The sequence below is a fragment of the Peromyscus californicus genome, unplaced genomic scaffold (assembly GCF_007827085.1).
Source record: "Peromyscus californicus insignis strain IS unplaced genomic scaffold, ASM782708v3 Scaffold_9__1_contigs__length_137607984, whole genome shotgun sequence".
Classification (NCBI taxonomy): domain Eukaryota; kingdom Metazoa; phylum Chordata; class Mammalia; order Rodentia; family Cricetidae; genus Peromyscus; species Peromyscus californicus.
This window is the reverse complement of record NW_026294617.1, coordinates 76182528-76206823: the sequence shown is the minus strand read 5'-3', so window position 1 is coordinate 76206823 and position 24296 is coordinate 76182528. Positions and strand designations below refer to the sequence as shown.

General features: G+C 47.1%; 1 protein-coding gene across 1 annotated transcript; it reads right to left on the bottom strand.

Annotated features, from left to right (window-relative positions):
- Positions 1-8738: 8738 nt before the first annotated feature.
- On the bottom strand, positions 8739-24004 carry Reg4 (regenerating family member 4). The gene is made up of 5 exons (XM_052731988.1): positions 23864-24004; positions 16554-16648; positions 15117-15254; positions 12981-13086; positions 8739-9186 (listed from the first exon to the last, which is right to left on the bottom strand). Exons 1-5 carry the CDS (start codon positions 23928-23930, stop codon positions 9119-9121), a joined length of 474 nt encoding a protein of 157 aa, XP_052587948.1. The 5' UTR covers positions 23931-24004; the 3' UTR covers positions 8739-9118.
- Between the last annotated feature and the right edge of the window lie 292 nt (positions 24005-24296).

Sequence of the window (24296 nt, the reverse complement as noted above, 5' to 3'; positions counted from 1 at the left end):
CACAACTGGGAAACCACAAGAATCTCCCCTATTTAAAAACAGTTTAAATGTAACAATTTAAAGCTAAAATATAAGTTCCATTGGTCTTTTTCAGAAGCAAGAAATACATTTTAAAATGTTTAATTATAAGCCAGGCATGGTGGTGCATGTCAGTCATCCTAGAGCTTAGGAATCTGAAGCTGGGGGACAACTGTGAGTTCAAGGCCAAAATAGTATGCTTAGTGATATCCTGTCTCAAGAAAAAAGTGAAGTTTAAAAAGCATATGTTAGGATTCTGTACATGTGCAGCTGGGGGCCTGGCGTCTTGTGTCTTACATCATCAACAAACAGCTCGTGGTCACGCAATCCCGGCCTTAAAAAGCTGGATGCAGCCGGGCGGTGGTGGCGCACGCCTTTAATCCCAGCACTCGGGAGGCAGAGCCAGGCGGATCTCTGTGAGTTCGAGGCCAGCCTGGACTACCAAGTGAGTTCCAGGACAGGCGCAAAGCTACACAGAGAAACCCTGTCTCGAAAAACCAAAAAAAAAAAAAAAAAAAAAAAAGAAATTTTTATGCTGTTGAGGCTTGAAAGAGTCTCATGTCATTCTATGATCCCGATGCCCAGTAATTCTGCTCTGGCTTTACAGCCAATGGCCACTAATAGCTTAATTTGAACGCTATTAGTATTTTCAGTCATACTGCCTCTGCTAACCCTCTATTTTGTCTCCCTACACCCTCATCTGCCATGCGGTGGAGATGCCCGCTCCTCTACCTGCCCCTCAACGCCTGTGGCAGGTGGGAGAGCTTGTCCTGAGGTCATGAGAGCTGGAGAGCTGGCCCTGCCCTCACCAGCTGTAGCACACAGGAGAGTGGGCCCTGAAGCTTGCCTGCAGGGCACACTAGAGCTGACTCTGTTGGTGGGGGCACAGGTGACCCAGCCCTGAGGGTGTGAGAGCAGGAGAGCTGACCCTGCTCCCGCCATGTGCCATGTGGGCATGGGTGAGAAAAAGATGCCTCCTTCTCTCGTCACCTGCAGCAGGAGGGAGAGGTGGCCTGGGGTGGGGCACGAGAGCAGGAGAGCTGGTCCTGCCCCTCACCAACTGCAGCACTCAGGAGAGCGGGCCCTGTACCTTGCCTGGGTAAGACAGTAGAGCTGGCCCTGGTGGTGTGGGTGCAGGTGAGCCAGCCCCGAGGGCATGAGAGCAGAAGAACTGGTCCTGCTCCTTGCTGTCTGCTGCACTGGGTGAGCTAGCCAGGGCAGTGCTGGAGAGCTCGCTCTGGTGGTGACGATGAGGGACAGCTGGTGGACTGACCAGCACAGCCATCGCCCAAGTTCAGAACAAAGGCTATGAGTTAGCCCACCCCAACACCCACCTCATCTATGAACTGCTGAAGCCTGGGAAGGGGCCAGACCTGCCGATCCAAAGCTGCAGGTTCTCCATGACACAGGACAACAACGGGATATCTGTCCGAGAGGAGTCCCAGGGAGGCCCCAGTATCGATGGTGTAGCAGAAGCCAGAGGCCTGGAATCGGACCAATGACTCATTGCAGTAAACATTTGCAAGTAAAGATTTATAGACTAAAGGATATACTGTGTGACTCACTGAGACACACTACAGCTTCCACAACGAGATTTTATTGATCGGGTTTTTTATTGTTGTTTTGTTTTTGTTTTTAGTTTGTTTGCTTCTGTTTTTGTTTTCCTTTTAAATTTTATTTTATTTTGGAGGGGGGAGGGAAGGGAGGTTGCAAGGGCAGAGGGCGGATACAAAGGGACAGGGAGATGAATGGGAACAGGATACATGATGTGAAATCCACAAAGAATCAATAAAAAGTAAAAAAAAAAAAAAAGTACCACCACATTCAGCTTTTTTTTTAATATTAATACATTTTTTTTTACTTCTGTGACATCTACTCATTAGTGTCTGAGGATTTCACTTTAATTACTAACGTACATCTTAATGAAAACTTACGCTATGTCTACATCATACCTTTCTAGGTTACCATATTCTAGACCTGTTCATTGTCTAATTCTAAACTCTGGATTTTTTTCTCAGCAGGACAGTGTAAGTGAGAGCATAGTAACCATCAAATTAGACCTCTCCATGGACGGGAAGAAGGTTTCCTGTAAACATGAAAGTTCTGCAGGGCTAACTCTCCGGTGGTAAAGAGAGAGAATAGCCAGAGGCATTTGGGGAGTCCAAAGCTGCCATGGCTACCTTTCAGGGACACAAAAAGGCAGGGGAGAGCCTTGCCAGAGAGCAGGTAGCTCTGGGGAGAGAGATGTGAAAGGCAGAACAGCCCGGGAGCTAGAGTGGTGCTATGCTTTGTTACAGGTACGTGCTAATCGGGAGCCAGGTGTCCTTTTTGCTAGAGATAGAGGAAGATATGGGAAGCGGCTCTTCTTGGCAGGCAGAAACCTGCCTCACAGGTTCCTGAGGAACGCTGAGTGTAAACTTTTATCTGTCAGCAATCCTTCTGTTTCACTGGCACTTAGGGGTTTGAAGGTTGAGACTTAACAGATTGGGGGATGGCGTGATTGATAAAGCGCTTGCTACTCAAACGTTAGGACCTGAGCTCAGATCCCAGGCATGGTCAAGTGTGACAGTAATCCCAGCACTGGGGCGACAGAAGCAGGAGAATGCTAAGGCTCGTTGGCCAACCTCTCCACAAACTAGCAAGCTGTAGGCTCAATGGACATCCTGCATTAAAAAATAAGGTGGTGAGTGACTGGAGAATATATCTGACATTGACCTCTGACCTCCACGTATGCACACACTTACAAAATAAATAAAATCAAAGTCATAGAATAACTGAAATTGGACACAGAGGAGTCTGTCCATAGGATATTTGCTACTGTGCGGTGATTTGTTCTAGAACCTACAGAGGCTCTAACTCCAATCTGCCCACAGTTTAGGCTTCCACCTGCAGATTCCTTTTTGTCTGAACTTTGTCTCTAAACTGCCTTTGTAGCTGCCTTCATGGGGCCCTCTGGCTGCAGGGCAGATATTGATCTTGGTCATAAACTCTACTTTTGAGGCCTGCTTATACACCTACACTGTCCGGCCCCGGACTGCAGTAGACTGGATCTGCCCCCCCCCCCCAAGAGGATACCCTGACCCATCGTTACTGTGCATATTCTTTTACTTTTGTGTTCACCGTTATTGTCTGTAGAAGTCCTGGTGACCTCAGAGACTGACCCTGACTTAGGGAACTACGTGTTGGACAAAAGAGTGAGTTGTTCATTCCAGGCTTATCAGCGTTCCCCCACGGGCAAAGGTCAGCAGACCTACGTGGTCTGGCTCGGCCTTAGTTGAAAGGCATGAATTTGAGGCTAAAGTCCTAATTGCCTTTCATGGAAGCACATTACCTGTCCATGTTAAACTAGACCTTGAAGTATTAGTTCAAGGCTCTCATCACATAGAGAAAATGAAGCCTGGAAGACTAACAGACATTGAGATAACACATATTTAAAATGGTAATGAGGCTTGGGCAGAGGCCACACGCTCCGGAAGCTAGGAGAAAAGGGCTAGTAGGCACAGAACAGTCCCCTGGGAGAAGGGTAGTCACCTCACTGGAACTCTTCTACAACAAGCGAGAGTTCTAGGGGGCAATGGAGAGAATGCTCAGCAGTTTAAAGCACATACTGCTCTTGCAGAGGACCCAAGTCTGCCTCCCAACACCCAAGTCAGGCTGCTGACAACTAACTACCTTCTACACTAGGTCCAGAGGATCTGACGCCCTCTGCTGGATTCTGCCAGAATTTGCAGCTATGTGTGCACAGACACATGCATACACAGCATTAAAAATAAGAAATAAATCTTAAAAATGTTTTCCTAGGAATATATGTTAGAAGCCATGAAGAGTTTGAGGACAGGGGAGGTGATTGGTCTACTCACTTTATTTTGTGGAGGTCTGAAACACTGAAAGGGTTAAGTGCCCTCATAATTTATCTAAAAAAAAAAAAGATGTGTAATTATAAAAAAAAAAAAAAAGAGTAGACGGTGATGGACAGGGTGGGAATGGGAAAACCTTCTGGCATAGCTAAAGCCAAGGGGCACTGAACACAAATGTAATCAGTTTGACATTCGCATGTTTCCCCGTTCTTCAGCATATCTTTTAGATTTTTCAGCAGTCTATTTTAAAAGCAAAGTATTAAATTTGATGGCAACAGCTCAGGCAGTAAAATGCCTACTGTGAAAATGTAAGGAGCTAAAGTTGATCCTCAGCATGCACGTGAAGAAAAGGTGGAATGGCATAAACCTGTGAGACGGCAGAGAGAGATGGGTCCCTGGGGCATGGTGGCCTGTCCCCCAAGCCTAATCAGCGAGCTCCAGGTTTCAGTGAGAGAGCCTGGCACAAACACTGAGGCCTGGCATAGTGACACATCCTTTTAGTCCTAGAACGTGGGAGACAAAGACAGGTAAATCTCTATGAGCTTAGGTCCAGCCTGGTCTACATAGTGAGTTCCAGGCCAGCCAAGGCTACACAGTGAGACACTGTCTCAAAAAAACCAAAACAACAAAAACAGTAATAACAACAGTATAAGGTGGACCTCTGGCCCCCACATCTGTGTATGCATATGTATGTATGTATGTATGTGTGTGAACCTGCATAAATGTACCTGCACACACATGAGTGTACACACCTACACACCTACACACAAAAATATTAAAATTCGAAGCCAAATTAATCAATGTTTCTCTTAGATGGCTTATGCTTTCTGAATCCTAAGAAATCTAACCTGAGATCACTGATATTCATTCACTTTTAACGTGGATACACATGACTTCTGGGAGAGTCCTCAAGCTTATCTCAGTCTCCTTTGTACATTTGAGCTCAGTGACTACAAACGCCTCTCACGTACTAAGTACACACCGATGTTTCTGAATGAACGTTCAGCGTGCACCTGTTTGGATTTGAATCACATCCACAAGCAGTCGCATAATTGAAGCCTTAGTCCCTAGTGCAGCTGCGCTCTGAAAGGAGGCCTTTGGGCTGTGGGCCATGAGGGCTCTGACTTCATGAATGAACCAATCCATTTATGGGTTTATAGTGTGTTAGTTTCCTGTTTTGTTTTTAAGTCACTATAACAAACACCGGAAAGAAATCATCTTAAAAGGTTCCCATCTGTTGCCTCACATGTGTGGTTGTCTGGCTCTCTGCTTCTGAGCTGAGATGGGGCAGAGCATCATGGTGGAAAGTGATGGAGGAGCAGATTGCTCACTTCATGGTGGCGGGAAGCAGAGGGTGGGGACAAGGGACAAGACACTCCAAAGCATTCCTCTGGGGACTGACTTCCAGCTAATCTTCACTTCCTCATATTGCTGTCAAATATCAAGGGATTACCCTTCAGGATCCAATTACCTCTCAGTTATTAAGTCTGCCAGCTGGGAGCCAGGCTTCCAGCACATGAGTCTTTGATGAGACGTTTCATATCAAAACCACAGAACAGAACATCTGGGTCTCAAGCCCTTTCCAGCCAGCATGTGGCAACTTCACTTTGCCACATGCTCTGGACATTATGTCCTGCCTTGTGACAGGCCCACAGCAACGGGGCCAAGTGACCATAGACCAAAGCCATGGTCCAATTAAATCTTTCTGATTTTAAGTTGATTTTCTTAGGAATTTCCGTCACTGCAATGAAACGCTAGTGTACAGTATCTCCTTCATTGTCCTGTGTCTGGATTTTCTCCTACAAGCCAGGCAGGCTCATGCACAGAGCTCTCTACAGACCAAGACTTCTCTCTTCTCTGTTCCCATGCTCCGTAGAGTCTGTGAGATTACAATTTGCCATGGTATTTGAGCGGCTAATTGTGACAACTCGTGGGACTTCCATAGATGATGATGGCATTTGTTAAGAATTGGCCGGCCCCCACTCCGAATGCTTCACATCCCTTAACTTAATCCTCGAATCCCTGAGAAAAGATGACAGCTCACTTGGAGCAATCAGTCAGCTCCAGGGCCATGTGAATCCATAGTCATTGTTCTCACTGTGATAAACTGCCGCAGCTACGACTGAACTTGTAGACCAAGGGCACATCTCACGAAATAATACCGCACTGAATGCTTTCTTTCTTGCATCGAGTGCTTCTCTAGTCTCAGCTCAGATTCCTGACTCTAAGGCCTTATAATTGGGGCCTTAGGACAGAATTACTCCAAGGAAGCCTCTTGGCCACCTGGTCGGGGAGCAATCTGTCCCTCTCGGCACATGTAAGGCTACAGGGCAGGGCCCTGTAGTTTGTGGACGGCAGAAGGGCACATAGATAAGGGGATAAACTAACATCCAGCCCACTTTGTTTCCAGGAGCCTTGAGGCCGTGTCTCCCACGATGAAGGAGCAGCCTTGCTTCAGTTTCGATGAAGGCACCATATATGGTCGCAAAGGTCCTCTCCGAGCCTCGCTCCCATCTCTAGGAGAATTACATGCAGTATGATTTAGGCAAGCCAATCATCACATTCTGTCCCCTTGGCCCTAGTGGCTGGTTGGAGCCCTGAGTCCATAGCTCACACCAGGCTATTTTGGGCCAGTCAAGCTTCATTTGGAAGCTTTTGTGTGTGGTCTGTGGACCTTTTTCTGGGTTGGTGAAAGCTGGAGTCGTTACATCTATCTTATTAGATGAAGCCGAATAATGAGGCTAATTCCCAGCAAAACAGCCATAAAATGAAGAGAGAAAACCCCATCCCAGGACTACCTTTAGCCATTGGTCCAATTATACGTCAATCTAACTTTTTTTATGAATTGTTACATATCATAAATCAATAAATTCTCATTTTTATTTGGGAAAGTCTGGCTATCAGTTGTAATGGATAAGAAATACACGATGCCCTGCACCCAGAGGCATCCCCCTGCCTCTGCTCCTGATCAGTTTTGCCCTTCCCCTACAGCCTTTGTTCCCTCTTCATGACTGTTGATTTCATTTGGTTTATTTTTCTGTATTCTTCCACCCACCCCCCACCCGCCCCAGGCCTTGCTGAAAGACACAATCCATGATGGCAAAGATGATCATCCACTTTGATTATCAATGGCCTCCCAGACTCCAAGCATTGGCTCTTGGCACCCAGCATGGACTCCTGGAGATTTGTGGAATGCCACGTTCAGGTGAATTCCTAAGGATTACTGAAACTTTGTAGGCATAAGAGAAGGTCAACACAGCTCGAGAGTTAACTGTGGGCCAGCCTCCCTTCTAAGAAGATGGGGGAGCCATTTGTCCATATGGAAGGGTGCCCACCATGTGCCCGTGAGGGTGTGCTGGTTCCCAGTGTTGCAGCAGTTTCAGGGAGGGCGCTTTGTCATCCGCAAAGACTGTCCCCAAATGGCAGTGATCCCCACACAGAACTACTTCAAACCCATTTTAGAGTTTTCCGAGTGTTTATGAAATATACTTTTATCAGTTACTGTCTGGATTTTTATTTTCTCTCTCCTTTGCAGTCGTGGGGACGTCAATGAATGAGGAGGGAAGGTGGGCCCGGGTTCTTTTCTTTCTCCTGCATCTTATTCCATAAACAACATGGGCTTCTCTCTCCCGGGGGGATCTTCTCCCTGTGACTTATGTTCCAATCAATCCTCACTGCAGCGCTGCGGGGTCTGGTGCTTGGGTTCTGCGTGGCTCCCATCGGCTGCACCCTCAATCTATTGATCGTCTCTACCCAGGAATCTGATGCTTTTACTTTCTGGACAGTGATCTGTCCAGATCCCTCTTTAGAGTGGGTGGCTGCCGTTTCAGTGAAAAATGACCCTTCTGTACCTGCCTGTCACCTCCTCTGAAATCTCACTGTTACGATTTATTTAGGGGTTGACAGGCCCCTTTAGAGTAATGCTTTCCTCTCCGACATCAAAACAAAGGGTTCCATGCGTTACCCCTTCCCTCGATAACCATTTCCTTCAGTGTTCCTTCAGCCAGCCCTCGGATGGCTCTGGGGGCAAAGGGGCATTCTTAGAACAGGGCGGCACACTGTGTTCACTGCTTGGCCATGTCACAAAAATCAAGTATGTGGCCTGGCCGTGCAGTCAGGTTAGGTGGACACTTTCCTTCTAATGGACATGGTCAGGAGCACCACACTTCTCAGCAAGTCCTATGTTCTTCTCCTACTGCCATGCAGACTCATGACCTAGGGTGTGGGGTGCATCTCTTTGATGGTTCGATTACCTCACTAGTGGAGCAAACAAGCTCTAAGGAATCTCAAACTCTGAGCGCAGAGAAGTGAGCAAGGCCACACACAGAGCTTGATAGTGGCAGAGAAGAGGTGAGTCCCAGGGCCTCCGGGTCAGTCCACTGCACCATTTGTGACTGTCACCTCCCACCCTAGGTCCAGAAGAACTCAGAATTAAGCACCACTCTGCTCAATCAACTTTGCTCTGAGCCTGGCAGGTAACACCATTTACCTCTCTGCTCAAACCAAGTGCTGCTGGAGACCTAGGGGGCAGGAACGAGGACAAGGGAGATGGACAAACATTCGGGAGTGTTTCTGGGTCTTACTTCACCTTTCCATTGCCATCAGTGCCACCCTGGCACTCAGCAGGCTCCTACACATACATACCACGATGTAATGAAAGAATGTATGGTCCACTGCAGACTGATGAACATTCATTCCATGGCAAGAGGGTGAACAGCAGGGAAGGAGTGGGGCAGGTATGGGCAACAGACAGAGGTCGGAGGTTGCAGGGGCTGAGGGGACAGAAGTTCACTCTTGGCTATTTGTTTCTTGGCTCCAAAACTTTACTGGTATGACAAAGACCCAGTGGTCAGGAAGCACATTTCTACTTGTTTGAGACAGCCCAAGGGAAGAGGAATATTAGAAAGGAACACTGAGAGCAGAAGCCACTGTCCCACCATGCTAAGATCACTAAAATTGGAAGCCATTGTCCCACCATGATAAAATCTATGGGACCGGAAGCCACTGTCCCACCATGCTAAGATCTCTGAGACCGGAAGTCACTGTCCCACCATGCTAAGATCTCTGAGACCAGAAGCCAGTATCCCACCATGCTAAGCCCTCTCAGCCTGACAGTCAGTGCACTGGAGCCTCATCAGTGTTCGCTGCTGCGTTTACTCTCAGGGATAATGATTATATCAGCCACCAGGTGAGAGGGAGGAAGAAGGAGCTTGCGCCAGGCTGGCAGATGCTTGATTCCTGCTCTATGGCTTGTACTTGCATAGGAAGTGCTGTCGCTCGTCACATCTGTTTTTGTTCCAATTTAAAAATTCTGTAAGAAAGTAAACAGACACTTAAACCAAGCTAATTCAGTACTGAATTTACCAGAATTATCTGTGTTTTTCTTGGAATCCCAGACAAGGGCCAGCTGCGGTTATTTCAGGAGCCAACGTGGGTAGGATATGGTATTGTTTAGTCCAAACGTCCAGCAATTGCTAGCTGCCTAGCTGTCTAGATGTTGCTCTGTGGGTAATTTGTAGATATTCTTGATACCCAGATCAAAAGATATTGAATAAAGCGGGCCAGATGAAGGGCTTCCTGGAGCAGAAGATTTTTCCCTTTAATTGCTTTGGACTCAGTCTTTCCACATCAACTCTTGCAGTAATTTCCAGCTCGGCCCCCGACCCAACAAATCTCCACTTCCCATTACTGGTTCTCTGTGGATTTCTGACTAAACGCAAACACCCATTTTCTCAAATCATGGCAGATAGTACAAGCTCTGCTTCAGCACTCAGGAGGAAGCAGCATCTGACACAGACCCAGGGGAGGCTCTATTTGTGTGTGGTGCTTGGTTTATTTGCTGTTGTTGTTTATTAAGATTTATTTTTTGTTTTTATTTATGTGTGTGTGTGTGTGTGTGTGTGTGTGTGTGTGTGTGTGTGTGTGTGTGTGTGACACAAAGGGCATCAGGTCCCCTGGAGCTGGAGTTACAAGAGGTTGTGAACTGCCCAACATGAGTGCTGGAAACCGAACTCCCACTCTCTGTAAGAGCAGCAGTTGCTCATAACTGCTGAACTCACTAGTTTTATGTCAACATGACCCATGCTAGAGTCATCAGAGAAGAGGGACCCTCAATTGAGAAAATGTCTCCATGAAATCAGGCTGTAGGCAAGTCTACAGGACATTTTCTTAATTAGGGATTCACGGGGAAGGGCCCAGCCCATTGTGGGTGGGGCCCATCCCTGGGCTGGTAGTCCTGGCTTCTGAAGAGGACAGGTTGAGCAAGTTATGATGCGTAAGCCAGTAAACAGCACCCCTCCATGGCCTCTGCATCAATTTCTACCTCCAGGTTTTTGCCCTGCTTGAGTTCCTGTCCTGACTTCCTTTGATGATGAACTGGGATATGGAAGCATAAGCTGAATAAACCCTTCCTTCCCCAACTTGCTATTGGTCATGGTGTTTCATCATAGCAGTAGAAACCCTAACTAAGACAACTGCTGAGCCATCCCTCCATCTCATTCTTTGTGTTTGACATGGTTGCATCAAGGACCTGGGGGTGGCTTTCCTAGACTCCAAAGGCAAGCTCTGAGATGCTCCAAGTTTCTGAGAAGCTCCTTCAAAGACCTACAAGCCATTGTAACCAGTCATGTCCCGACAATGGGTTACTCACTTAGAAAGAAGAACTGAGCTAGAAACCGGGGACCTTTGGGAGACTGAAATATATATTTGAAGGAGATGTCCAAATATTTCTGTCCTCAAAATGGAATTCCTCAGTCCTTGTCATCCTGGAGAGGTTGTGGCAGAATGCTGAGTTTCCCCCTAGCCGGTGTCTGCTTGGGTCTTGGCCTGCAGGTCTGAGCCTGTCACCTGCTCTTATTCCCCATACTCCAGAGACACAAAGGATAGTCGTGCATATGTCCTAATTCAAGGGACCTGTAGTTGGAGCACCAGAACATGATGAAATGGGGACCATAGGCTTGTTGAGTAATTCCTAGCATGGAACCAAAAGCATGTACACAAGCCTGCTAGCCTGGAACCTGCCCTGCGGAACTCAGGTTGGCCGGCTGGACACGTGCCGTGTAGGGTCCTTTGGTACATCCACTGAGCCCAGAGAAGAGTTGGAAGAACAGCTTCAGGTGACCACGAGTGGCTTACCCATGGGTGGCCACCTAGACTGGTACCCATTCTAATCTCCTCCTGCCTGCCTCTCTCCTACAACACCAAAGGGGGAAGTGCTGGGAATGGGGGGGGCAGGCAGTGTGGGCACACCAAACCCAGGCAGTGAGCTCAGCCTGTATATGAAGGCACTGTGTAAACATTAAGATGACAAGGATTCTGCCTTCTCCCTCCCATAAGGAGACCTCTGAGGCACAGAGAAGGAAGAAGTCTGCACCAGGACAGGCAGTTCAGTAAGATGGAGATGCCGTATTTCTATAAGGTCATGCAGAACACAGAGCTCCTGACCTTGACCCCAAGCCAGACTGAACATAGCTTGTCTTTTTTCCTTCTTTCTTTTTCCTTGAAGCACTGAAGATTGAACCCAGGCCCTCAAAGACACTCGACAATTGCTCTACTGATGAGCTATAACCTCCGCTCTCTTCTCGCCTTTTTTTTTTTTATTATTATTATTATAATGCAGAGTCTCACTAAAATGCCCGGGCTAGCCTTAAACTCACTCGGTAGTCCAGTCTGGCCTTGAACTTGATGAGGCTCCTGCCTCAACCTTCCAAGGACTACTGGGATTACAGGCCTGTGCTAGTTTGCAGTCCCCAATGAAATAGTGGGTCACAAAACAGATGATGATACCGAGTGGAGAGCCCCAAGGGAATGGCAAAGGGACACGAGGGACAAAATACCCGGAAGTCCTTCCTAAATAGCAAGGAAACGGGAACGGGTCCTGTCACAGAGAGCAGAGTTCATGCATGACTGTGCATCGCTAAAAATTCATTCTACGGATACAAGACAGCACTGGAGTACGGGCGGGGGTGTCTCATGAAGATTCTCTCTTTAAGCTCTACTCTTCTCCAGCTTTTCACTAGCCCTGTACCTTTCTCTGGGTTTTTAATTAACTACCTAATTGGATGTTCTACCCCCCACCCTCCCACATGTGTGGCCGACCTGTGAGCTTCCAGAGAATCTCCGCCTCCCATCTTCCTGTGGAAGTGCCGAGGTCACACACGCACACTGCTTTGTCCAGCCTCATGTGGGTTCTGGAGATTCAGTCTCAGGGCTTCGCGCCTGAGCAGCAAGCATACTGCCCCTGAGCCACCTCCCCGACCCCCTGCTTTGGGTTTCCTTGTGTCTGAAGCCTGTGTTCTGATTGCCGGAAGCCAAAGTGGAGCGAAGGGGAAGCGTGGGATAAAAAGACTCAGCCTCCCACTTCCCGTAGTTGTGCCACAGGGTGGGATTCTGCTGACAGGACAGGACAGGACTTCGTCCAGCGAGAAGCCCAGAACCATGGGGATGCCAAGGGCCTAGGGAAACATCTGGTCAACCGCTTCCCCAAAGCTGGTCTGGCTAAAAGGCAGATATGGAAGGCCTCATGCCATAGGTCTGAGGGTCCCTGGAAGGTGTTGTGTTGGGATGTTCTTCCGTTATCTTTGTGACTCTGAGTCTCTTTTCTAACATAGTTTCTACTACAATGTAAACAAAATGTCCACCTTTTCCCTGGTTGACTCTGGTGGTGGTCTTCTCACGGCCTCCTGAGGCAGCTCACTGTGGGTTTGCACAGTGCTAACTGTTCACAGCCGCCTTGTTTTAGTAGCTCGAACCTATGGCTTTGCCTGTGCTCTGGCTAACTTGCCTTTCAGAGCAGCAGTGTGGGCTCTGCTGGCCTGAGAGATTCCCCTCTCCAGCTGTTTGCCTCTGATGCCTCTGTCACAGTCTGGCGCCTCATGCCCCCTTCCATTGCTGTTAAAAAGTTCCTTCCATTGATGTGGCAAGGACTGCTGAATGGGTGCAGATGGCTGAAGGTTCATAGACGGTGTGTCAAGGCCGCCATCCTGTAAGCAGTGTTGCTGAGCGAAAGCGTCGTTGGGAAGGAGGACAAGGATGCCCCTTTTGCTCTCAATTGGTTAAAGGACAGATCTGCAGCTTGGAGGGAGGGAAGGGGTACAGGGAACTTACTATTCTTGGGGTTCAGCTCAGCACAGTGCCTGGCTTCACTCTTCGTCGTGGGATTCCAGGCATCGTACAGCTGTGTAGACCCATCAATCCATTGCCATAGCTGATTCTGCAATGACAGGGAATGTGCAACTCAGCCAGACCACCCTCCCACAGCCACACCAGGCCCTCAATCCAGTGAAATGGGCTTTCAGGGGGCAAAGCATGTAATGTCTGAAGAATCAAAATTAGGAAAGTCACCCCACTCAGTGACAGAGGGAAACATCACTAATGTTTTAGCACATTTGCTTCAGATGGAACCACGATTATCAATGTACCAAAAATACTGTACTCTTTAGAATAGGTATGCTCAAGTCTTTCATGTTGTTTTCTTTTTTTTTCTTTTTTTTTTTTTTTTTTTGGTTTTTCGAGACAGGGTTTCTCTGTTAAACCCTTATTTAACACAAGGATGTACCATAGTCTACCTTAATAATCTTCTATTGACTACTGAGTATTTTGTTCCCAATTACCAATTACTGTGAAAGACACTGCTGTGACTAATTTTGTTGAAAATCATTCTGTATTCTTAAAATTATCTCCTTTAATATATTCCAGAATCAGAATTATGGGTCAAACAGTGTGACTGTTTTGAGGTTATCAGTATCCATTAACAAAGTACGTTCCAAAAACTGCCCACTTGTACAAATTTACATGCTCACTGACTAGGTACAAGGACCATTTTTCTACATCCTCAAGATATTATTCATGATACAAGGAAAAATGTTGATAATCTAGGTCAAATGATATCATTTTAGTTTGCATTTCCTTGATTATTAGCGATAGAGTACAGTTTTAAAAGAACCGTTTGTCGTTTGTGTCTCCTAGTCACACATGTAAAAAAAAATCGAAGTTAAAAGTGTCTCACAGAAATAGATGTAAATATATAGCATGTCTCTGAAAGCAGAGCTTTAATTGGCAACAAAGTAAATACATAAAAAAATGAGACAGTCGGCCAGATGTAGTTGGCACAGGCCTTTAATCCTATCACTGGGGAGGCAGAGGCAGGAAGATCTCTGTGAATTCGAGGCCAGCCCGGTTCCTGTAGGGAGTTCCAGGACAGCCAAAGCTGTGACACTCTTGTCTCAAAAAATGGAGGAGCTAGAGAGATGGCTCAGCTGTTAAAAGTATTTGTTGCTTTTACTGAGGACCAGGCTTGGTTCCCAGCATCCACATGGCAGTTCACAACCATGTTACCCCAGTTCCAGGGTACCTGGTACCTTCTTGTGGCCTCCCCAGGTACCAGGCACACACATACATGCGGGTACATACTCATACATAGACAGTAAAAATATAAAAAATATTTTAAAAGTAAAACTTGTGCAAGTCAAATAAAGACCACTTAAAGCAGATAACTGAGTATCTGGTATATATTATAGCGAAACAAAAGCAAAAAGCAATCACTTGGTTTTTTGCAATACTCAAAAGACAAAGCATGATTTGATTCCTAGGCAAGTGCTGAAGGGTGACTCCATGTTCATGGAATAAGATATCTAAGCATTGGTTTCTCCAGCTATGTCATCAGGATCAGAAAGCAGGCCTTTCCCTCCTGTGTCCCCATTTCCGTTAGGTGTAGACACCCCCACCCCAAATCTATAAATCCTGACGTGCCGTGGTACTTCTCATCGTCCAGTGCTGAGGGAGAGGACAGCAAGGATCCAGAGGAAAGAATTATGAACGATTAAAAAAAAAGTGACAGAATCTCAGAAAAAGGTGAGCTGGAAGTTTTCATCTTCAATCAAGACATAAAGGCAATGAAATTACTCTGAATCTTCTAGAAGATCGGCTTGCGTGCTTTCTCTCTCCCGCTCTGTGTCTCTCTCTCTCCTTTTTGGGGAGGGTTCTAAAACATTGGTGATTTTTGTGTCTGAAGATCTAGGAGGACATTAACTCAAAGTTCCACAAAACAGAGCTGTTTAAATTATTTCTTCCACCGAGGGAAAGAATGGGTCCCTGACCTTCAGGCCTTGGTTTTGATCATTGGAGGTGCTTGACTGAAGGGCTACTACTTTCGTCCTGTTTGTAGGCCAGGAGGCCACCTCTCAGGAAAGGGTTAGCATCTTGGATTTTCCAAGAGGCTCCATGAGCTAAACTTGGGCTTACCTCCTTTGGGTCATGCAGGCCAATCCACACAGGCAGGTTTCTTTGATAGCCAAATATGAACCTTGCTATGACTTGGCCTTCCTTTTTATTCAAGACAGATGCCAGATGGGATCCATGTCCGTATGACTGACACTTCAGCTGCAAGGAGAGGTCCCATTATTGATGCCATGAGTATACAGCTCTCTCCTTGAAGCAGGATGGCTTGTCTGCCCCCCCCCAACAGGGATCTAAACCCCACAGATGATTTCTGTCACTCTAGGAGAAGACAGAAGGCCACAGTGTCAGGTCTCAGGAGGCAAAAGCTCAAGGCCAGGGCAGGAGATTTAGGGCCAGAGGAAGTAGACGGAGTCCCAGGGACCTTCACGAGTCACTTCACCTCTCTGAGGCACAATTTCCTTATAATTACAGAATCTGGGGTTGTCTCACTCCCTCCTCTCCCCAGCCTCTCGCTCACTCCATCTTTCTTCTCGCTCTCTGTCTGACCCCAGTTATTCAGGTCTCCATTCAATAAGACATTTCATTCCCTGAATTTTCTTTGCTACTTCTCTTGGTCTAATCAAAAGGAAATCACTTTTGCTTACACTGAAATGAAATTTTCTGTTTAGCTGTTACCACCACACAATTCTTCCACATGTCACTTGTTTGTTGAGGGCAAGTATCCCCACGTAGCCAAGGCTGGCCTCAAACTAATCATAACCTCCTATCTCAGCTCCCAAGAGAGAGGGTTGCAGGAATATTCCACCATGCCCCATTCTCACAGTTTTGGAAGTCAGGAAACACAGCCTGATATTCATTAGGTATCACATGGTGAGTACGCCACCCTCGTTCCTTCCCTTTCTTTGTGAGTAACACACAGGACACTTGAGACCACTCTAGGCTTGGATCATGCCACATTGCATCTCTATGTGCTAATCTGTCACAAGCTGGAGAGACAACATCAATTCTCCACTTACTTGGACTGGCTATTTAGATATTTGAAAATGTCCTACACATAGCTGGAAAGAATAAAATCCAGGCATGTACATGTTGTGTCAAGCGAGGACACCTCCCATTTCTATTTCTTGGCTTTTTGCCTAGTGTTCCTGAGACCTGTTTCAAGCATTTCCACGACACGCTCTCTGGTAAGTCTCACAGGGGAATTCAGTTATTCTTTGTACAAGTCCCTCAACTCTTCATGCTCCTTTGATATGTGTATTTCTGGCTTTCTGAGGGCCATGGCTACTTCCTACTCCATGCAGCCCACTGAGGATCTGAACACACAGCATCTACATCATCAATGTTCACAAAATTGAAGGAGTCGAGCACATCCCCCCCTCCATTTTAACTACAAGGCTTCTCCTTGGGTCCCAGGAAGAACCTTGACTTTAAATCAAATATGATCTGCAGTTCTAGCTGACCCCTTTCTCCAAAATGAAACTAACAGCTCCAACTTCTCACCTCAGCCTGAGACCAGCTTCTCAGCTTCCGGAAGTATCCATAGCAGTGGGACTTGTAGAGAAACCATCCTGGACGACAGCTAGGTCTCAAGACAGCTGTACAGAAACAAAAGGCAGGTACAGATTGTGATGTCAAAAAACTCGGTGTAATGGTAAGATACGTCATACTTGTTCTTAATTTAGAATACCTTAAATCAAGGGAAGAGTCCATTTTAGAAGGACCTTGCTGCACTACTAAAAATATCTATATTGTGTGGGGCTAGGGATCTAGGTAAATTGGTGGAATGCCTGCCTTGCATACACAAATCCCTGAGTTTGATTCCCAGCACTGCGTACGCCAGGTGTGGTGTGCATGTCTGCAATCCTAACACTCAGGTGATGAAGTAGAAGAAGAATCAGGAATGCAAAGCCATCCTTGGCTATATAGTGAGTTTGAGGATAGCCAGGGTTATATGAGACTCATCTCAAAACACACACACACACACAGAGAGAGAGAGAGAGAGAGAGAGAGAGAGAGAGAGAGAGAGAGAGAGAGAGAGAGCAGACAGAGACAGAAAAACAGAAAGAGAGAACAAACAAAATTAAACCCCAAATTTTTATTATTACTCTTCTCCCAGCCTTTATCAAAGGACCTTTTACCAGGGGACTATTTACTGGGACGGGGGAATCAAGCTTTCTGGGAGTACTGAGCACACACTCTGAACCAACAGTAATTCCAAGAAACCCAAATATGACTGTGGCCCAGCTGTCAGAGAAGGAATGAAGGAGCTCGTGGAGCCATTGGAGTTTTGGGTCACAATGTGTGTTCTGAAGGGTCAATGCCACTCATTCCCCTAGATCTGGGTGCGTAACTGCAGTAGACAAATTCCAGCAACCGGCAGAATGACACAGCAGGGCTTCGTGGAGTGGACAGACATAGACTGGGAGTTGGGGGCATTGTTAGGAGAAAGAGCCTTTTTGGAAGAGAGTGGGATACACGGCAACCGGGCTGAAATGTGATCACGGGTGGGCTGTGCATGAACAGCGAGGAGAGGGGACTATTAATATTTCAGAGGAATGGGCTGGGCAGGGGCATGAAGGCAGGACTGTGCCTGGTGTGTGCAGAAATAGTAAGCCCCTAAGTTTGTCTCGAGTACAGGGGATCTGTAAGACAACATGGCCAACAGGAACGGGAGAGGCCTGCGGCAAAGGAGGCTGTGACTCAGGGAGGCTCGAGCTTTTCCTACTGGCCAGCTGGCAAGTGCCTCTGTGCGGGAGCTGGAAACTGAGAAAGCAGAGGCGAGTGGAACAGCAGAGGGACTGGTGACCCAGGGGATGCCAGGCTAGCAGCCTGAGCCCTGGGACAATGTGGCTGCACACCTGCACTCCAGCCCAGTGCTAAGGTCTCTCCCGGGTCAGATGGTTGTATGTCACTTATTTACTTCACTCTTTGTACTGTTTCATCTACTGCCTCTAACTCTCCAGAGCCTCCACACTGATTTCAGATAAGCTCCCTGCTCCTTAGTGGTCCCTCTCCCTCCCTCCCTCCCTCTCTTCCTCTTCCTCTGCACCCCCCTCCCCTGCCACCACCCTGTATCCCAGACTGGCCTTGTACTCACTATGTAGCGAAGGATGACTGAGCTTCTGATTCTCCTGCCTCTGAGATCACAGGCATGCATGCCATCATTCTCGGTTTTACAAAGCAGTGGGGGATCAAACCCAGGGTTTCATGCATGTTAGATGCACCCTCTACCAACTAGGCCATGCTGCTAGCCCTTACGCCTTTCTCAGCTCAATCTCCTTGCCCCGTCTAGCTGCATCCTCCCAGGCACCAGTCCCAGCTGATTTGGAACACAGTGCTTCTTACAGATCTACATCTATTGCATGTATGATTGAATCTGTGAATGATGGATAATCACTAACCGAGCTAAGAAATGGAAGGGAAGCATATTAATTATTTTTCTTATTGTTGTGAAAAAAAGCAACTGGAGGAGGAAAGGGTTTGCTCTGGCTTGTAGTTTGAGGGGATACGGTCCTTCAAAGCAGGAAAGGCCAGGCATCAGGAACACGACGTAGTGGTTATGCTACATCTCCAAGCAGGAACCAGAGTGAGGTGGACACTGGTACTCAGCTCATTTTCTTTTTTTGTATTCAGCCCAGGACCCCAGCTCACAGGATGGTGCTGTCCACGTTTAGGCTAAATCTCCCTTCTGAAGTTAACCCTCTCTGGATAAACCCAAAGGTGTGTCTCCTAGGTGACTCCAAGTTTAGTTGACAATGTAGGATAACTGTCACAAAAAGGCTCTGAGGGTGACCTGAAATAGACTGATACCAAGCAGCAAAGATCCTCATTTATTTCTACTGTTAGAAGAAGAAACACACTTTTACATTAAGTAAAAGGAAATCGTTTATTCCACTGCGACCCTGGCTGCAGCCACCATTGCCAACCTGGCCCGTGCTGGGCATCAAGCTAAGCAGTTTACTCGGGCTTTATTTTTATCAAAATAATTCAGGAAGATGAAACAGGATGAAATGGTTACCTGGCAAAAAGCCTCACACCAGAAAATAGAAAAGCTACATTTTGGATTCAGTTTTACGATCTAAAAAACCCATGTTTCTACCAGGAACCCTTCTGACCTTTGATTTATGAATATGCAAAAATGAGAAATTAGAAACTTAGTAACAAATGATTACAGAGTTAAAAAGCAAAGGAAATCTTAATTTTTGAATCTGACACTAAATATTTTTCTTTTCCTTTAAAAAAAAAAAAAAAAGTTATTGAAAGAGTGTCTTGCTATGTAGCCCAGGCTGGATTCCAACAGATGTTCCCGATTCAACCTTCTGAGTGCTAAGAGTATAGGAAGGCGCTAAAGCCTGAGGAACCAAAGCTTTGTTGTTGTTTTCTTTTAGATCATAGAAATTGAATTGTGAGCTGGAGAGATGGCTCAGAGGTTAAGAGCACTGCTTGTTCTTCCAAAGGTCCTGAGTTCATTTCCCAGCAACCACATGGTGGCTCACAACCATCTGTAATGGGATCTGGTGCCCTCTTCTGGCCTGCAGGGATATGTGCAGACAGAACACTGTATACATAATAAATAAATAAATCTTAAAAAAAGAAATTGAATTGTGAACACGATGACTTTGGAAACCAAAGCTTTTTAAGGAGCTTTGTGCTTTGTGTTGGCTAGTTTTATGTCAACTTGACACAAGCTAGAGTCATCAGAGAGGAAGGAGGGAGTCTCAGTTGAGAAACTGCCTCCATAAGATTAGGCTGCAGGCAAATATTTTCTTTCTTTCTTTCTTTCTTTTTTTTTTTTTGTTTGTTTGTTTTTCGAGATAGGGTTTCTCTGTAGCTTTGGAGTCTGTCCTGGACTAGCTCTGTAGACCAGGCTGGCCTCGAACTCACAGAGCTCCAGCTGGCTCTGCCTCCCGAGTGCTGGGATTAAAGGCATGCGCCACCACTGCCCGGCTTGCAAACGTTTTCTTAATTAGTGATTGATGTGAGAGGGTACAGCCCATTATGGGTGGTGCCATCCCTAGGCTGACGGTCCTGGGTTCTGTTAGAAAGCAGGCTGAGAAAGTCATGTGGAGCAAGCCAGTAAGCAACACCCTTCCATGGCCTCTACATCAGCTCCCGCCTCCAGGTTCCTGCCCTGCTTGAGTTCCTGCCCTGACTTCCTTCAGTGATGGACCACGAGGTGAAAGTGTAAGCCAAATAGACCCTTTCCTCCCCATCTTGCCTTTTGGTCATGGTGTCTTGTCACAGCAATAGTTAACCCCAACCAGGGCAAGGCTGATCATCGGTTACTGTCCTGAAAGGATCGTCAACATTGGGAAGGGGTATAGTTTCCAAACTAATGAAATCTCCCCATAGACTCCTGTGTCTGAGCGCTTGCTCCAGCTGGTGGCGCTGTTTTAAAAGGCTGCAGAACTTTTAGGAGGTGGAGCTTCACTGGAGGAAGTGGATCCCTAGGGGCGGGCCTTGGGTGGCCCAGCCCCACTACTTGTCAACTCTCTTCTTCCTGGCCATCTGACCACTTCGCCCTCCTGCCACCACACCTTCCCCATGGCGGTGGACGGTATCTTTCAAACTGTACGCCCAAAGAAACGCTTCCTTCCCCCGAGCTGCAATGAGAAATGTAACTCATACAGGAGGCGTACCTCTTAACCTAATGCTGCTGAGAATGTTCAGGAAGAGAGGCAGCAGAAGCCAAAAATCTCCAACCCTAAGTGTGAGGACCTGGGGGCTGGATACACCACTGGACACACCACTGGATAATCGTGTAAAGGCACCTGCCACTGAGTGTGAGTACCAGAGCCCCGAAGACACTGCTCCCGCACAATTCACTTGGTTCTCTCCTGTGACCTGTAGCGAATCGGCTTGGTATTCTGTGGGCAAACACACGGGCAAGAGTCTCTTCCACCACGGCATTCTCTCCCCCTGACTTGAGGTCACAAGAACAGCCATCTTGGGGCACAAGCAGAGGATCCAGTGGGGTCAGAGTGTAGAGACCTAAGATCTGGATGCCTCCAGCCAGGCAGTCCACACTGCCTCTCCCACCAGGTTCTCTGCTCCTCCGTGCCTGCGACTGCGTCGATCTCTCTGTCTTTTCGATTCCTCTCTCTCTCTTGCTTCTCCCCGTGCCTTTGCCTGCCACTCTAGGCCCCTCTGCCTCGCATTCTCTCCTCCCCTCCCCTCTGCCCCTCCTCGTCCGTTCTCACCGTAGCCCAGCCTTCTCGCAGTTACCGACATGCGCCCCCTGGTGGCAACATCTCAGCCGCTGGAAATGCTTCTGAGGTCCTGAGTTGCAATGCTTTCTACCATGCCACACATTTACCGCGCACTCCTTGGTACCAGGTCCTGCTCTGGGCAGTTTTACTAATACTCTAGAAACCCCCCCCCTCATTAAGTAGTTCCTGATATTACCACCACGTCCCAGACGTGGAAAAAAAAAAAAGGTAGAAAGAAGTTGTTGCGCCTCACACTCCCACGGCAAACAAGAAAGAGCTAAGATGTGACCTAGAGAGTGGGGCTCGGAGTTGAGGCTCTTAGCCATGCTCAAGCTACACTGAAAACAAACAAACAAACAAATAAATAAAAGCACCACAAGCCACTCACATTTACTCATATTTAACAGTCGAACTCTCCCGGAGAGATGGGTATGGTCATTGGAGAGAAGAGAATGGTTACTACCCAGGAGTGTAGTGGGACCTGGGGCAAGGCACTGTTGTCTCAGCAGCCCAGAACCTTTCACATCGCTACCCAAAGTGCCAGCATTCCTCATTGCTGCGCATGGGGTGACAAGAAGGGACAGGTCCTAGCATCCAGCCTCCACGGCTCTCTAGTGGTCTCTCCCAATCTCTTATAACTCTGGTTCCGTGTCTGCACAATGAACTAGCAGCACATACTTTCCCACAGGGTTGCTTGGAGGGTTGGTGGGATAATGCATACATAATGCACACACAGTGGTGAGCACGCTGCCTAGCACATAGCAATTGTTGAATGGACTAGTTTTCTTGTATGATTGGGGATTCGTATGCGGAGCTAAACCCTAACTCATGCCTTTTTTCTTTTTTAAACCCAAGACAGGGTCTGTTTAAGCTTCCAAGACTGGCCTTGAACTCTGTGTTGGAAGCAGGTCAGGGCTCTGAGATCATTCTGCACCATTCTCGTGAGTGGCCAGGAGTCCAGGCATACATCATCAGACTCAGGTAGAATTACAACTTTTAAAAACCATTGCCATTATTACGATAACGAGGTGGAATATTACTGAAAACACTAACCAGATGTAGTTCCCATTGTCTCTAAATGTTTCCCTGTTTCTCCTCATTGAGTCACAGGCAGCCACAGCCTGGGCAAGAAACCACTGAGGGGACAACAGAGTTATGATCTTGGCCATCAGCCTCTGTTGTAAGAGAAAATCAATTTCTAAGTTCTCCGAATCTCCTCTAAATGCAGGATTAGACTTTTTCCATAAGCTGTTGTGTAAAGAATATGTGGGATCTGTCTTAAGAACGGTTCTCAGGAATGTAACAATCAACAGAAAGTTTTTCTACAGCTGGGAAGAAGATCTGTCTGGAAAAGAGCCTTGGAAGGACCCATGGTATATGTTTTGGCTCTGTCTACTCCTGGGGAGAGAACCAAAGAGATTAGTGAAGTCCTGGGAAACAGTTGAAGAGTCTTATCTTATTCTTCAGAACATAGTCAGGGTAAATGCCAAGCCCTTAAGGGAAACCAGAGGTCAGGGCTGCCCCAAAGCTGCATATAGGAACAGCTGGAAGGCAGCTCAGCAGGGTCTGGGGACAGCTCCTGGCATTCTGTACATTCTTGCAGGGTGCAGAAATGGTGCATTTCTCTGGAGATTCATGGGTCCTGAGCAACCATAAATGGTGAGAGAACTGGTAGCTAGAGGCAGATGAGGGGTTGGGGGGCAGTGAGTACCATACAAAGCCATGTCAAGAGTAGGCTATGGCCAGGACCACAGCCTTCAATGGATGACCCCAAAAGCACTATTTCTCCTGACTCCTCACCTTGGCCAAACCCATTCAAGAAGTTTTAGGCCTCAGTGGATCTTTTAGTGGCCTCTTTTTTCAACAGAGGTGCTGCTCAACCAAGCAGTTCTTACACTGCCACCTCCACCTCCCAGCGAGGCTACGAAGGACTGTGGGAGCTGTCCAAGACTCGGAGTTGGCCAGAGCACCTCATAGTCTGGCGGTGTGACGTTTGGCAAATCTGTCTTTCTCTGCGCTCATTTTCCTCATTGATTCAGCAGAACGGTCACGTCAGAGGAACCCACATCTCATCCCCTTCCAGTCCTAATGTTCCACGGTGTATTTTTTTCTCAGCATCCTTAAACTTTCCTTGTCCTGTTTCCTCTATAGATCTGTAGATCCTATACTGTCACTGGCACGCTCCCTGTCCTTGATGATTATCCTATGAGTGTGCAATGGCCATCTCTGCAACCAGGTTTGCAGGTCCCCAGTAAACTGGACCTTGTAATATGCTCAACTAAGAGAACAGTGCATAAATGTTTGGACATTGTGATTATGGGTCTCAGCTCTAGACAGTCTGATGCCTGTCAGGCTCTTTAAACAGTCTCTCCATCACTCACAACAAACTTGCAAAATGTATTCCACAATCCACAATTTTAAGTATGGCTTACAACCGTCTTGGGGTGGCTTTATTTCACCGTAGAGCCTTTGACAAGTCACGTGATTGTTCCTTCTTTGGTATTTCCTTCCTGAAATGCCTGAGGGGGTGAGTGGGTGGTGTGATGTGTGCACTCTGTGTTTGCTGGCTGTGGCTGCCTTCCCATAAGTAACTGAACTCACCACTCAGGACTTCAGGTCCAGTTACACAGCTCATCAGTAGGAACAGCCAAACACATTTGGGACCCATCTTTGGCTTTCCCTGGAGATGATACTTCGATGCTTTAATTCCAAGGCTCTCAGCTCTTTCCAGTTTGCCCTTAAAGTCTCTGGTATCTCTTAGATCTGCAATTTGGACCAGAGAGAAGGATGCTGGAATTTAGATATCACAAATCTAAAGTAGATTTCCAAGTAGATGCAACTTTTACAATGAAGATAATCTCAAGGTTAACATAGGGATGTTGAGCATTTAATTTATGAGGTTTTATTCTTACCTTCAAGCCCTCCCTGAACCAATGTCAGAGCCCTAACTTCAGCAGGCAGAAGTGCTTAGCAGTCTGAGTAGTTTGGGAACCACAAAGATTTTCTGTTATCTCCAGGAGAGTCAGCAGAGGGC

Coding starts and splice junctions, on each gene's coding strand:
- Reg4 (XM_052731988.1), bottom strand. CDS start 23,930: ATGGGTCCCAAATGTGTTTGGCTGTTCCTACTGATGAGCTGTGTAACT. Junction 15,255..16,553: donor GAAGCTGGTCTCAGGCTGAG/GTGAGAAGTTGG, acceptor CTCTCCTTGCAG/CTGAAGTGTCAGTCATACGG. Junction 9,187..12,980: donor TGAGCTGAACCCCAAGAATA/GTAAGTTCCCTG, acceptor ACTTTCTTACAG/AATTTTTAAATTGGAACAAA.